General features: G+C 37.1%; 1 protein-coding gene across 2 annotated transcripts in view; it reads right to left on the reverse strand.

Annotated features, from left to right (window-relative positions):
• Window positions 1-15,547, reverse strand: part of atp13a3 (ATPase 13A3) — a 29,609-nt gene that overhangs the window by 13,560 nt on the left and 502 nt on the right. For both annotated transcript variants that reach the window (XM_023954223.1, XM_023954222.1), the window contains exons 2-10: window positions 9,749-9,828; window positions 7,452-7,538; window positions 7,168-7,341; window positions 5,436-5,663; window positions 5,046-5,116; window positions 4,803-4,886; window positions 4,279-4,348; window positions 1,259-1,393; window positions 380-452 (exon numbers count right to left, since the gene is read on the reverse strand). In XM_023954223.1, coding sequence (XP_023809991.1) covers window positions 380-452; window positions 1,259-1,393; window positions 4,279-4,348; window positions 4,803-4,886; window positions 5,046-5,116; window positions 5,436-5,663; window positions 7,168-7,341; window positions 7,452-7,502 — 886 coding nt within the window. In that variant the 5' untranslated portion in view covers window positions 7,503-7,538; window positions 9,749-9,828. The remainder of the gene's footprint in view (window positions 1-379; window positions 453-1,258; window positions 1,394-4,278; window positions 4,349-4,802; window positions 4,887-5,045; window positions 5,117-5,435; window positions 5,664-7,167; window positions 7,342-7,451; window positions 7,539-9,748; window positions 9,829-15,547) is intronic.

The following is a 15,547-nucleotide window of genomic DNA, read 5'->3' on the forward strand; positions in this document are numbered from 1 at the left end:
CTGAAGGAGGAATTCAAATATATCTTTTTTATCATAAGATGAGAAATGTTGGGGGGGGGACAAAGTTAAACATTAACTAAACTAAGACTTTATTTATACTCTATTAGAATTTACTTTAAAGGAACACCTCTGTCAGCATCACCACATGAGGATGTTCAGAAAAAAAAGTATCAAATACAACTTGTGCTTTTATTTTGTAGCTGCTTTCTTATGGCTTCAGTATGGCTCAAACGGGCCCAGCAGCAAAAACAATAAAAGCTATTTATCTGTCTGTAGTCTAGGAGGAAAAGAGTCTCTTCCAAAAGCTAAAACATGCCTGTGCACGTTACGATTTTATTTATTCTAGGTAAAGCAGTGAAGGGAAAAAATTTTGGCATACCTTTATTGGTTCGGCATACAGACACACGGACAATACTATGAGCTGTCACCATATCATGAAGCATGATATATTGCTAGAGAAGAGGAAGAGGATAAAAAGGCTTTTTAACTCTTGTAAACACATGAAAGGTTGCATAGTTGTTTTCATTTGGGTCTTAATATTGAAACCCTGGATTAGACCTGACAGACAGAGCATTCCTTTGGTGTTTGAGGTCATTAAATCATTAAACTAAAAATTATTTAAAAATCCAACAAGTTTCATCTTGTGAAAAGACTTTTTTTAAATAGTTGATAAAGTTGCAAATGTCAAACTCTGTAAAACTAATATATTGACAGCTGTAAATCTTTACAATAATTTAGTGAAAAACTTTGTACAAATGGACAAAACTACAAAGAGAAAAGAGGTAAATAAAAGAAATAAACAAATTAGTCATTCTCTTGGTTTTATAAAGTGTTTGACTTCCTAAAACCCGAGGCAGACTCATGAACAACTACTTGGTTAAAGTGGTTAGCAGCTTTAATCAGCAGGTCATGTTCTGGACTTTGATCTGGACATTGCACCATATTGTGTAAAAGTAGTAGTTTTTTCGTTTTCTTTTTATCAGATGTCAGGCCCTTAGCAGACAGGAGGCTTCTCCTTAGAATCTTTATATTGGAGTTTGTGGTTGACTCAGTGACTGCAGTGTTTGATTACTTATTTAACAACTCTGCTTGTGTGTGCCAAATACAATTTTGTCCTAAAAATACATGTTTACCAGCAATCTCAACTACAGCATGCAGAGTTGGATATTCATTAATTATTTCAAGTATATATTAAACCACATTTTGTCTCCACGTTATTGTGACTTAAAAAGTGACACATGAAAAGCTGGTAGATCACCTTTTTGATGGTGTACAGAGAGGTAGCTATGGATACGACCGACATGAAAACAATGGCCACAGCATAGTAGTAATACTCATCAGCACTCCACAGAATCACACTGAAGAGCTGGAAGATGTAAAAAGGGTTGAGGACCTGAAAGAAAAAACAAAAAAATGTTGAGTTGTTTTAGCCATTTACAGAAGTGAATTCCATTAAGGTACAAGCCCATACAGGGCTTTTTTTGGACAAAAAAACATGGAGAGGAAAGAGGGGGCGGGGCATCCTACCAGCCTTTAAACAATTGAGGCTGCAATGCATTTCTGATTTTGTAGTCACAAAACTCATTGTTTTCTAATGAGACCATTACAACAACAAGGTGAAAGTAATTTTAGGCACTAAAAATGAAAGTATTTCGGATCTATAAATATATTGATGTCTCTATGGTGTGGACTGGAAAAACAACAACAAATAAATTAAAAAATAAGCATTATGAAATTCATTCATTCATTCATTCATTTTCTTAACCGTTTTATCCCTTTCGGGGTCACGGGGCTGCCGGAGCCTATCCCGGCCACTAGTGGGCGAAGGCAGGGGGGACACCCTGAACAAGTCGCCAGTTTGTTGCGGGGTAGAATGTCCTCACTCACACACCCATTCACTCCCGCACTCACACCTATGGTCAATTTAGAGTTGCCAATTAACCTATGAAGTAGAGGGCTGCATTGGGATTGGGTCCCGCCGGGTCCCGCGGGACCCAACGCAAATCTCGCGGGATTGGGCGGTTTGAATTGTACTGCGGGCGGGAGCGGGCGGCAAAAAAAAAACTCTGCGGGATCAGTTTTGCCATGAATATCTCATGAATATATAATAGTGGACTACGTTAGGCTGTGCGGCTGTTGGAGTCTTATGTACTGAAGCTCCGTGAAGGCACCAGGTAGAGACGCCCAATGGCCACTGTCATCTAACCTGTTGTTGGGGGTGTGCAGCGCCCCGCCCCGCCTCTTAGAAATTGTGTTCTTTAAAGCCTGATAGCGCGGTCGCGTATGGGCGGAGCTATCAGCTAAAGTTCTGGTCTGATCGCTGCATGGAGCGATGTGTGCATCAATGCATGGTAGACACGAAGAATGTGGAGAGATCAGGTTTATTATTTTAAAGAGTTCTGCTTGATAATCATGTTTCCATGTTTGAGTTCATAGAATCATCCCAGAGAAAGTCTCTGCTTCAACTCCCACAGTGAAAGCTGCGTCTCAATCTGACGCCGTGTTTCCATCTCTCTGACAGAGTTGAAGCCAAAGCCCCTCCCCCGCCTCTTTACCTGCTTTTCCTCTCTACCTGTTCACCTGTTCACATCCTCTGCAGCTTAGAGTTATTTTCCCCGCGCTCCCAGTGTGTTCTACACAGAGAGCGCAAAATACGGTCATAGCAGGTTAACACGTTAGTCGGAACGCTCTAGCGCAACAGAAGGATGAAAGAGCTGTCAATCTGGCAACACTGCGCGGGATAAGGAAGAAGCAGAGGTTTCCTGACAGGGACATGATGTCAATTGATGAAGCAGAAAAGAACCTCAAACGAGGTTCATCGTGTTCAGATCTGCGTGCCAATGCCCCACTGAGGCGCAAAACAGCAAAAACGGGAAAAGGCTGAAGCTAAAAAAAAAAAAAAGTATTTTTCCGTCAGGAAAAAATTAATTCATAGATTTTCAGCTCTGTTGAACCATTACAATGTTTTTCTTCCTGCAAATGACTTTGACCTGCATCTATCCCAGCTGGTTCAGCGCGCTTCAGGCCGTCTGTCGTGGACAAACAATGTCGCGGACACACGCACACTTTTTTTACCGAACAGGATTTGTGAAAATATATTTAATGATTATGTTGCACATTACACAAAAGAGGAATGCATGAAAAGATGAGACTGGAGGAGGGACATGAATCTCTTTAATAATATCAATAAAAATACGTGTTTTTTTCTGCGGGACGGGAGACGATACAAAATCAATGCATCTCTATTACTGTGCGGGACTAAATTCTATGAGTTTTGCGGGTGCGGGCGGGAGTGGACATACAGATTGTGGGTGCGGGCGGGAGTGTAACGCATACGTTGCGGGAGCGGGCGGGATTGGTCAGAAATTTGGCGGGTGCGGGCGGGAGCGGGATGAAGAAAATAGTCCCGCGCAGGGCTCTACTACAAAGCATGTTTTTGGACGGTGGGAGGAAGCCGGAGACCCCGGAGAGAACCCACACATACACGGGGAGAACATGCAAACTCCACACAGAAAGGTCCCCCACTGATGTTCTGTTTTTCACGTCCCCATTATGAAATTGCACATTCAATTTTAACAAGCCAAATAATATTTCTAAAAGTCATCTTAAATTATATTTGCCATAAAAATAAATGGAGGAAAGCATTTCCAACCAGAAAATACAGTCAAGTTCATTTTCACAGTTTTAAGGTTGTCATTTAAAAGTAAGTGCTGTCATTTAGAGGATGAAGTTAGACTTCAGAATAGGATGATATGTTGTGGTGATCTCTACAGGGAGCAGTCGACAGGAAAGAACAAGAACTGTTGACATTTACACTCACAAATAGAATTTAAGGTTTTATAGAAATAATTGTTTATGATAGGAACCCAAATCTTATCTATTTTACCTCCTTATACAGAAAAAGGCCAAGCAAAAGAAAATGTTTTCTTCAACAAAGCAGGGTTCAACTCACTAATTTACTATCGTTGACATGTAAATGCAGTCAAAGACACCAAACAAGCAAGTTTTTAAATGATCACAAAGAGCCTCCCTGACCATAGGTTACATTATGCTTGAACAGTATTGTCTGGTATTTTTTTTATTCTTTGAATGTTTGTACCTGTTTTTGTAAAAAGTCAGCCTCTATGAGAAGGAAGTGTTCAAAACACCAACAGGCTGGCTCTGACACAATGCCTGCAATACTGCTAGCATCATCTCTACAGGAAATTGCAGTTTTGTAAAATACAAAGAGTACGGGTAAAGTAAATGCAGCATGTGTTAGAATAAAGTTAGATGTACCTCTTTGATAAGCAGCTTGAAAACAGAAGGCACTTTCACTGCGATTTCATTCACTCCAAAGAACAATTTCCTAAAAAAGGAAAAAAGTCACAGTTTAATGCAATATAACTGTACAGAAATAAGAAAGTAGCATTAATTAGCTTCTTTTATTAAAGCTTTAATTGCAATGATAAATTATTTCAATTTTTAACAACATTTATGATCAACTTAAAAAAAAGACTATTTGGATTCATTTATACCAAGAGTCTGTTTGTTGGGAGATTTGACAAAGTTCAAGCTGTTACCTAAGCAGCAACTGAACAATTTAGTTTAGAAAATGCATCCAATAAAGTGAAAAATGGAACATGATGGAACAGGAATTGTTCTTTTTTTTAACTAGGCATGTCTTAGAGGAGCTTTATATACAGAAGCTTGCCACAACAACATTCTTTTGGAACAAGAATGTCAAATTTGTAGCTTTGGATGTCCGTCTATAAATTTGCCTTTTTGGAAAAGTCAAAGAAAAAAAAAGATCTATGCAATACCTGTATTCCTGCTGGTTCCTGGTCAGGCCTGTGCTGTGCTCTTTGTGGATGGTGGAGCACTTGGGTTGCATATCCTCCAGGCCACTAAAAAAAAATAGTTCAAATGAAGTGGCAAACAGGGCAACTACGAATGCATCATGTTTACAGAGTTTTCCTTAGATTAACACCCTTTTTTTTAAACTATGAACCCAATCCCTCTAAAATATACAGTTTATACAGCTTTAATAATTAAAGAGTTCTTACATTAGAACCTGAAAGTTCTGCAGCTCATGGTTCCAGTAATACTTTGTGCTATGGAAAGTAAAATAGCGAATCTGAGGAAGACCGAAGAAAAGAAAAAGGAAAAAAAAAGATCTTTAGGTCATTTAGAAATTGTTAGGATTAAAATATTTGCAAAAACATGTCTAAAAGTGTCTACATGCATACTTTGAGTAAATATGAATGAAATAAGATGCAAGGCAATAATTGAATTCTTAAAGATTTAAACTTTGCATTATCTCAATTTCAAAAGAAATAAATATTTATTTTTTGATCAGATGCTCTTTATAATAAACCCACAGTGAGTCGCCATCCTCTTTGTCCACTGTTTACACTCGAATTACAAAAAGATGCTGCAGCTAGCGCTACACCTGCCTGTGTGGGCTGGTAGTCGGAAAATCTTGTCATGAGCTCCTGAGCAGGGCCGCCATCGGAGGGGTGAGGAGTGTGTCCGTTGGCCACAGGTGAAGCAGCAGGGGTGGAGAAGGGTGAGGAGTGCGGGGATGAGGGGGAGGTGGTCTGGGTCTCCAGGCTGTGGAAGGGGTTGCTCCCTGGAGCAAGCATCACCTGCACCCTTGCCAAGAACCAGCGCCGGAATTCATCCTGGACAATCATGGATGTGGACAAAAAAAATAACAATCAGTAAACGTGACTCCACACTTACTTTACTGCTTCAGTTAAAAAGAAAAACAAGTTTAGGGTGTAGGAGCAACAGGCATCCATTGTTTAAGTTTTCTAGACTTTCGAATCTCAATTTTCCTTTTGGAATAAAGGAGAACCAAAATAACACCCCCACACACATTTATAACCCATAAAAACACTTAAGTAAAGTAAAAATAAATAAATAAACAAAAGGAGTTACAATATAATTTTATTCCTTTGGCCAATAAGGGCTACACATATCAGTAAAGTCTAAAAAGTTTTGATATCGACTGTGTAATAAAAAGTACTTACACTATGTAAGAGAAAAACGTGATCAGGGTTGAGTTCAGTTTCTAACTATTTTTTAGACTAAGCTGGTTTGACATTGGGGGTTTGTTGCAGTTCTTTTTCCCTTTTTATTTTGACAACAACAGACAAAGGGGTTGACGAAGAGCCTACAAAGCGAAGGAAGTAAAAGTGAGAGGAAAAGAAAACCAAACATTAAAAATGAGAAACCAAACGACAGAAGAATGTAACTTTAAGGGTTTTGTCAGAGTTAATGAGCATGGGTGACTAATATTTTTTATACCAGCAAATTACCGTAATACATGAATAAAAGTATAAAAAAGATGGAGATGCCATCAAACGAAATGCAGACTATACAGTGAGTAATAACAACAAACATTTGAAAATGGGTACAGACTTTAACGGTGCCATTGTTATGCACCAGTGACACAATGACCACCTATTTATCCAGTCCTACTTTACAAACTTAAATAAGCCTATTTGCGTTTTTTCTTAAATCACCAAATCAGAATTTGTACAAAAAATACCTCAAAATTGTAAAAAAAATAAGATAAGAGTGTAGATACACACATTTCACACATTCCATTAAACATCCCCAAAGCAAAAGCCAAACCACCACCAACTGTTTCACAATTGCTTTCAATCTTTTCAAATAGATAAATTAGCTCAACGTTGTACTTCTGCAAAATGAAACTTTACAAAATTATAAATAATAATAATAAAAATAATATAAAATATAATTTGATTTTGAGCATAATGTTCACCGAATGTTCAGTTTATTTAACGTCACTAACTTTCAAAACCATGGAATATATTCAATACATATTCCAGCCAAATCTGAAATACAAAAAGGTTTATTATTTATAACAAATTATAAATTAGAATAATATTTTTTACTTTGTTTAAAGCATAAAGAACCTGTTTAAAAATAAAAAAAACTATATGAAATGAAAGTAATACACAATTTTTCTTCCTAAATATTTAACATTTCTCCTGTCAAAACTGAAATTGATCTACAAATACCTTTTTTTTCTAATCCTTTAGGTAACTTAATGGTAAACTAGCAAACTATGATGACATTTCATAATGATGGGCAAAGATATAAAACAAATCATTGACAGAGCATCAACCTGAATCCAACATAAATGTTGCTACGAACCGTGGAGCGCAGCAACACCACCTCTGCATCTCGGGCCGTGGTACGGGTGCAGGTGGACTTGACACACCATTCTGGCATCCAGTAGAGTAGGAGAAGGAGGAAGCCTCCTGTGCAGAGCACCCCAAAGCCCAAAAGGGCCAGCCGCCAGCGACATAAGCGGTAGCCATGCAGCTCCTTTAAGGTGGAAGACGAAGAGTTTTGATGCAGCGAGTCAGAAAAGTAGTCATTCCTCTATTGGCCTGTATAGTCATTGTTGAAACGAAAAAATAAAGACGAGGGCTTACCATCTCTTCCTCCTCCCCCTTGTTAAGCAGCTTTAGATCTTCTTTCTCCATATTGCAGAATAGTTTGCCAATCCCCTTCCCTAATCACTGTAACAATAAAAAATGATGATGATTATGATAACAGGAAATGAAGCAGAACATTTTTATTTTACCTGACCTTTTTAATCTACTTTCACTAAAAACATGTCTCATACAAATTCTTCTTCTTTTGTGAAAAAGAAGGAAGTCCAAGCAATAGCAAACAAAGCTTCAGTTTTACTAATGAGGCTGTACAACCTTTCCTCCCAATGCTTTTTATCAAATAGCTCCTCATTAAAAAGTAACTTCAGCACAAAGATGTTGATGCAAACAGTCAGAAACAGCGACTAAAACACTAAGTTATGACAAATGTGTCCTTTCTTGCTTAGGTTTTTTAAAGCGACATCATTTGTATTTTATCTGATACCAAAAGTAAACTAGTGACTACTTGCCTGAGTTTCGCCCTTTCACACAAAGCCCTGTTGTGTACTTTGCAGGGAGGTATTGTCTAATAGGCATTAACTTCAGATGCAGCCTAACCTCCATTCTGTCTAAGTCAAACAAGAAATGATGGGGCCACCGACATAAAACTGGACATAATTCATCAATATACAATTATGCACAAAGAAATTCTGGAAACCAAAGCTAAAAATACATGGAATGACACGAACAAAAGGCTACAATGACCATCGTTAAAACTAGCATAGTGAGTCAGGGCATGTGGCCTGCAGGGGAGAGCCTCTCCTGTCCCTCAACAACCAATGATTTTCTATGTCCCTGCTCCCACACACAGATCTTATCAGCCGCTTGCACCCGGGAGAACCTTTTCTCCTGCAAAGTGCGACATATTTTGCTTTGGACCAAGCCCTTCCTTGTATTTTATTATGGCAGCCCCCCTGGCCGGCGCTAGGTACTAGGCGCAGTTCAACCAGAACATTCTCTACTAAGCTGGAAAAGCCAACACCAAGAACTTGCTGGCAAGTGTCAACTGAAACATTTCTATATTGAAGTGGTGACTAAGAAAACCCAGCAACAAAAGCACGCTGGCTTTAGGAATAAAGCCTGTGTGGTTTTGGAGGCCAAGTCTGCTCAGATCGCAGAGGTGCAGACTGTAATTATAGACAGAGAAGGCCAAAGTTAAAGATTTGAGCTGAACTTTGTTCAGAAAAAAACACTGCAAGTACAACTCTAAGTGCAGAACAGTTTGTATTTTGATTCTCTTTAGGGCAGAAAAAGGACAAAAACAATTTAAATCGTTATTTTTCATAAACCTTATTCAATTTAACAAATCGGATATCAGGTCCTCTTTCTGGTGTGTAAGAGTCAAGTAGATATTTAAACCTGGCCTTGAAGATGTATACATTAACAGTGTTGTGGATTGAATGATTCTATGCTATGAAAAATAAAAGTAGTTACAGTTTAGGACACAAGAGACACGCTCACACCCAGGGACTGTCTATGAAATTAATTAGAAGCTAAAGAAAACACGGTAGAGATCAATGTTTAACATACTTGTACTTTGGCTACAGCACAGTCAACCATTACATCAACTCATATTACATAATATTAGGCTTTCTATATGAATTCCTTTTGTTATGAAAGCCTCACTAGTATGGCTGAATCTTTGTTGAGGTTCCACATCAATTATCTTTTGATCTAGTGGAAAAGCGTTCTCAGTGGTCTTTTAAACTTGATGATGCCATTTTTAGCCAAAGTCACTTTCTAGGACGTCATTTCTGCAGAGCGGCAGCAGTTCATTAGAAATTTGCCTCAGAGTTGTTGGCTCGGAGCGACCCCACCCCCCTTTCCCTCCCCACTGTTGGGCGCTCTCCATTTAAGCGGAGCAGAGAGCTTGTGCCCTGCCCAGTATATTTTCAGCGAGGTGTTTCCAATGTACTACTTAATATATGTCCTCAGTCACGCGAAAAATGTCACAAAAACATGTTAAAAACACCAGAAACATTTTTCATCAGAGTGGGTCTTTAATGCCTAATTATGATCACAATTTAATAAATACTTTCTCCTCTTAAGACCCAAGCTACTATTTGAGCCAACCCCCTAAACATGTAGTCACAGGGCTCTAGTCAGGCACAATTAACTAGTGTGGTAATATAATCAAAAATGTTATGTCCATGTATGTGCAAACCAGGTCCTAAGAGGTTATGGTAAGACACAAAATTCTTACTGATAACATTTATTTGAAAAGTTGTTTCCAAAAAACAAATGAGAAGTTTTCAATGTATGGTTGAGAAATGAATTAGGGCACCAGGATCTCCTACCTTAAGAGCCGGGAACACGATGCCCAAGGCGGTCCACCTCCCCACAGGTAGCTTGCGCTCTCAGAACAACAACCTGGAACCTGGAGGAGAGGTAAAAACAACATTAACATCGTTTTCCCAAACTTCAGTGGCTTTGGCAAAAGTGAAAAGGTTCACTTAAACAAAGTCTCACACAAAACCACACAATGACCTACAAACCGTCATATTTTCCAAACTACTAGTTTGCCTAGAATATTTAGTCAATAAACAAAAAAACATCACTATTTAAGTACCGACGTTAAGTATTTTTTACTTTAAATAACAGCTATTTTAATGAGCAAAAGCTTCAATACAAAAAAGTTCTGAGATTGATAAATTACAGAGACACAAATGATTAGGACAATCAAAGTTACTGAAAAATTATAAGATTATGAGCAATGACAGCAAGGATGTCTACAAATGTCCTTCATCAACTTTCAAACATAACTTTGTAGGTAACCTTTACTGTGACACTGGTAAAATAAATAATACAATAGAATTTTTACACAAGAACTGTCAAAATGCAAGAGGAAAAGAGTATCATTTGTAAAAGATCCGTCACAAATGGGAGTCTTGCCACGGAGGATCAGTAATTTCCAGTTAGTTTCATTCAATTTCATGTTCATTTAGCTTTGAGCGTTTTGATATGACCTTAGTCCTGTTTAACCATAAAGCTCAACACTACTTTTGCAAACATTAAGAGAAATCAGTTGAGCTGGAATATCCAGGACCCTGTTGGGGCCTCTAGAAGTAAGCATGACTTCAAAGTTATTTATAGAGACCTCGAGCCCAGCCTAAAACTACATTGTTGGCTCTTATTTGATTAGTCTGCTATTGTATTAATAAGCAGTGTTAGCTTGTGGGGGGAAAAAAAGAAACACGGCAGCCATAAACATTGTTTAAAACAGGATTAAACATGAACAAGTTCATGAAAATTAAAATAGATGTCAGTTTTGAAAGACTAAACTTCTGACTGTAAATATTTAAGAAAATAATGATACAGGACAAAGACAAGAAAGTGCAGAAATGCTAAGATTTTTTTTTAAAGACACCACCAATAAATTACTAATTTGCTTGTTTTTCCAAATATGCTCAAGCTCTTGTCAGAAATACAATACCAACAATTAGATATTGGCATTTCCCTTTCTATCCTGTTCTTCAACACATAGGCATAGAGGAAAAAGTGAACAATAAGACACGACCTTAGTCTATAATTCATGGAAGCATTAGGGGGGAAGTATTTTGTTGCTATCATTCTCTGCACTCAAAACGCTCTCTTTATCACTTTCCCTTTTCTTTGCTGGGTATCAAAGCCAAGCTTTGTTCCCAATCATGAGCCAGTCAAGTACGGATTTTTATCACCATGGCCAATGAATTTCCCCTCAAATGTTTGACCACCTGCCAATACATTACTGGCTACCATATATGCCTTAGCCAGTTTTTACAAAGCATAGAATTTTCATTTATTTGTATAGTGAGGGTAACATGTTTTAAGAACGGCCTGATGGGAAACGAATGCAACATGGAAGCTGCATCTTTGCAGTTACAAAAAAAGAAAAGAATATTCGGGGCTGAAAGCTTAGAAAGGAATGGCTTTTTTTAAATTTTTTACAGAGTGTGATCTTTCTTTAAACCAATTTGCTCCATTCTACTAATAAAATAATAATGATTTAAAAAAACTTTTTTTTGTTTTTAATTTATGAAATTAACCATTTTATTAATGAAAGTTCTTTTCTTTTTCCAGTTTAAATCACAAGTTAAGTAAAGTCTGTTTTCATAATCAAAGAAAATTAAATTTGGACTAAAAATTGGGAAGAAAATCTATATTTCATCAAAACAAGTAGAATTGTCTATTAAATCAAATTATGAACTTGTACATTTTTGCCAAGTCACCCATTCTTATCAGTACAATCCCAGTTTAAAGACCCAAACGTGTTTTTAACATGTTCTTGAAGCATTTTTGTCATGATTAAAATTGTTTCTTCATTCCAACCATGGTGAATTAGGAGAAGAGAAAAAACGGACAATTAGAAACAAGTCTTGTTTGTGATGTCACAAGCTCTCTGCTCCGCTCCATTCGGATGTATCCACTTCAAGACAAATAGATCCATGTCAGTCTTGGTTTTTGTCATCTGAGCTGACATCTGGCTGTACGGCTGGACACCTAAGTGTTGCTCGCCATTTTTGTTGCACCTGTCATGTTAGTTTGAGGTTGCGAGGGGCAGGAGTGAAATTTTAACCCTTGTGCTATCTTAGATGACCCCACCCTTACATTGACGTGTTCTCCCTACCATGACAAAGGTGGACAAAGGTGGAAAGATTTCATGAAATCCATGGACACCAGTGAGGTTCACAAATCATTGAAGAAAAAAGGTTCAGAGCACTGTCTAGTGGGTCTAGATGACCCAACTCCCAATGGTAAAGTGCCTAGGATAACACAAGAGTTAATTGACTGGAAAAAACCAACAAGTGTCTCAAAAATAGAAATTAAATCCAACAACAATAAACCAAAGTATACAAACCATCTGTAAATTCCACATAAACACTACTTCAAATATAAAGTGCTTTTAGATCGTTTTTCCCTTTATAAACCACTTCAGCCATACAACCAGTCAGATTTTAGACAAACATTACCCTTCTGAGCAAATGCATTGCCTCAAAGATATAATGAAAGTTAGATTTTAAAAGATGGTAAAGTTAAAGATTTAGCAAAAAATGACCCCAAACTAGGCAAACTAAAGGCAACAGACTGGGAAAAACTTTAATCTCAGGGATCAAAAAATGTTAAATCTGAACACATGGTTTAGGATTACCAGTAGAAGTGCTTAAATGCTTTTAAAAATGTTCTTTTCCCACTGTGTGGGGGATTAAAAACAGGTTTATGTGACAGATCCATAATGTCCATTTAAAGCTTCAGTTTGAAAAGAAAAATCCAAACCCTTTAAGAAAAGCTCTAATACCCCAATTAATAAGCATTTTAGAGAAACTGTATTAAGATTTGATCAGCAATAGTAGATAGGGGGAACTGGAATTATTGAGGAACAGTGTTTGTCAGTGTGGATTAAAGTTGCTGTTGTAGCAAAACATTTTAAGAAAAAAAAAAAGAAAGACATTTCTAAACAATTTTGTGATTCGAGCTTACTCTGATTTGCCCTGTGTTGTGCTCTTGTAAAGCACAGCACTCATTTATACATGGTTTTGCTCACTTCTGCTCTTTTGGAAACTCTGGAGAGTTAGAGGAGCCATCACACTAAGAAGAACTGTATTAAAGCACATTAGGAACTGAACCAAGACCCTGATGTTAGAGCAGACCGGGGTTTGCCAGTTTGCTCAGCATCACAGCTGAGGTGAACTGTCACACGGGACAAACGAGGCAGCCTATCCCAGGACACAAACTCTGGTGGGGATTCAACCCATCAATGTTGACCATTCAAGGTTCAGACAGGTCATTAACAACATTTCCAAAGAAAAACTGACTAGGCCATTTTTTGTTCTACTTCCCCTTTAATTAAGAATTGATGCAGACCGCTGTAAATGTTGCTTTACAACCCAAATGATGAAGAAAAACAGAGCACAACAACCTCCACCAAAACTAAATAGATCTGCTGTGTTATCCCACTCATCTGAGGCTCCTATTCAAACAGTGTCGGGCTGCTGAGTAGTCTACCATGTCAGAATACTTCTCACCACCACTCTGAATCAGCACCGGCAAGGCCAAACATCACAGGTTTATGTCTTTAAGCTCAACTGTGAAAAGTCGTGAGCCAGAAGCTAAAAGGCCGCTGGAATATCAACACCTCTCTTCTTAACTTTAGTACCAAACCACTTCAAAACACCCAGTAAGGGGGGAAAAAGGTTTTTTCACAAATATCAAGCAAGTGCAAAGGTAAAAAGGGCAAATGAAGCAGCTCAACTTCATTGTCAGGGGTAATGTTTTCCTATCCAAATAAATAAAAGATAGCAAAGCCTGTCCACCATTAATTTCTAGTAAAGTTTTGACATCATTAGTCTTAAACTATAAAAGTCTGTACACAAGTCAACAATAGCTAAAATTGTCAAAATATTATAATATATTATTATAATGTCTGGAAGATGGGCTTAAGAATGAAAAATAAAAAAAATGTAATAGATGTGATTCTTAACATAAATACATTTATTCAATCAAAACCTTTAATTTCAGTCTGGTCTGTTAACAAATGTACGGATCACCCGTAAATTTGATTTATCTCATTACTTTATTTGACTGCAAAACTTTGCAAATAAAAATATTTTTATACTAGCTCAGCAAGATGACAACCTGCAAAGACCTCTAAAAGTGTTTTTTTTTTTACTTTTTTATCCACGTTTGCCTTTAAAAATTTTTGCTGATTTATTTCATTTTTTAAATTTCAATTAGCACACAAATTATTTGTATTCGTTCTATGAACTTTTTTTAAATTTACATTTTGACAAAGATGCTAGCTAGTATTTTTTTATTTATATTCAGCTGATTTTGGGTTGGCTTTATTATCTATGTAATTTCTTTGTAGCTGTTTGAATGGAATTTTGGTAAATTATAGCTGAAAACTCTACACTGTATTAATGTATTTTTATGTATGTATTTTACTTAATGTTTCTCCATGTGATCCTCAAGAATCCTCACCACTGAAACATTTCTCTGCTCCAACACGCCAGAATAAGTTCATTAGCTCCACAGACACATAATGCTGAAAAAATCTTAACTAGGTGTGCTAATGCAAAACAATAAAAATAAAATTAAACAGTGAAACTCAAATCTAAAAGATTAGTAGTCTTTACATATTACATTGGCAATTTGGGTCCTCAATGTAATCTTTCATGGAGAACTCCACAAATATAGAAAAACCTTGAATTGTGCTCAGCAATATGTATTAAGGCTTCTACTTCATTGTTTTATCGTATCTGATTTAAAAAATAAAATCTGGTTCGACTGCTTGAATCTAAGGATTGAAGGAGAATCTAAAATAAACGACTGCAAGAGAAAATAAAAAAGAAGCTTTTGGAATGGTGTTTCTCAAATGTATTTGTTATTATACATCACAAAGGAAACACAACACCCCCCCCCCCCCCCTAAAATCTTAACTTTTGCACAAGTTGCCCAGATTTAAGTCTACATTGCTGATTTCATGAATCCTTTCCTTTGCTGCAAAAGTGCACCTTCATTGGTCCCTCTCAATAAAAGTGAATTCATCATTGATTAGTTAAAAATATGCGTTATATCAATTTAAAAGGCAATTGTGACAAAAAAAAAAGTTGCCTAAAAAAGTCAAGGTTAAAGTAATATGCTTCTAAATTATATATATCATCAACAAAGTTCTCTTGCCTTTGTTGTGACACCACAAACAGTACCTCTGAACTTGGATAGCTATTTTTTCCTTTAAAAACTGTGATAAATGATCTCGAAAAGATATGCAAGAAGACGTGTTTGCCATTATGTCAGAGCAAGGTTGTTTTATACACAGTGAGTTGGTTTGAGAAAGTTTGTCTGGTAAAGAACTAATTCAGTTAAAACTGATTTCACGTGTACAAATTATATACACGTGTTTTAAGACCAATTCGGTTTAGTGAGGTCAGTACAACAAAAAACACATTTTCAATTGAAAGGGTTAAGTCCACCTGCTTAGTTCCATCATCTATTTGCTGATTACAGCAACAATTAAGACCCCCCTGGTTTCTGTGAGGTATTTCTCTAAAGCTGTGACTCGTCGACACATCTCACACAGAGTCAGGTAGAGCTTGATCTGGTAGATTAGTAGACACCGT

Source organism: Oryzias latipes, chromosome 4 (genome assembly GCF_002234675.1).
Source record: "Oryzias latipes chromosome 4, ASM223467v1".
NCBI classification, from domain to species: Eukaryota; Metazoa; Chordata; class Actinopteri; order Beloniformes; family Adrianichthyidae; genus Oryzias; species Oryzias latipes.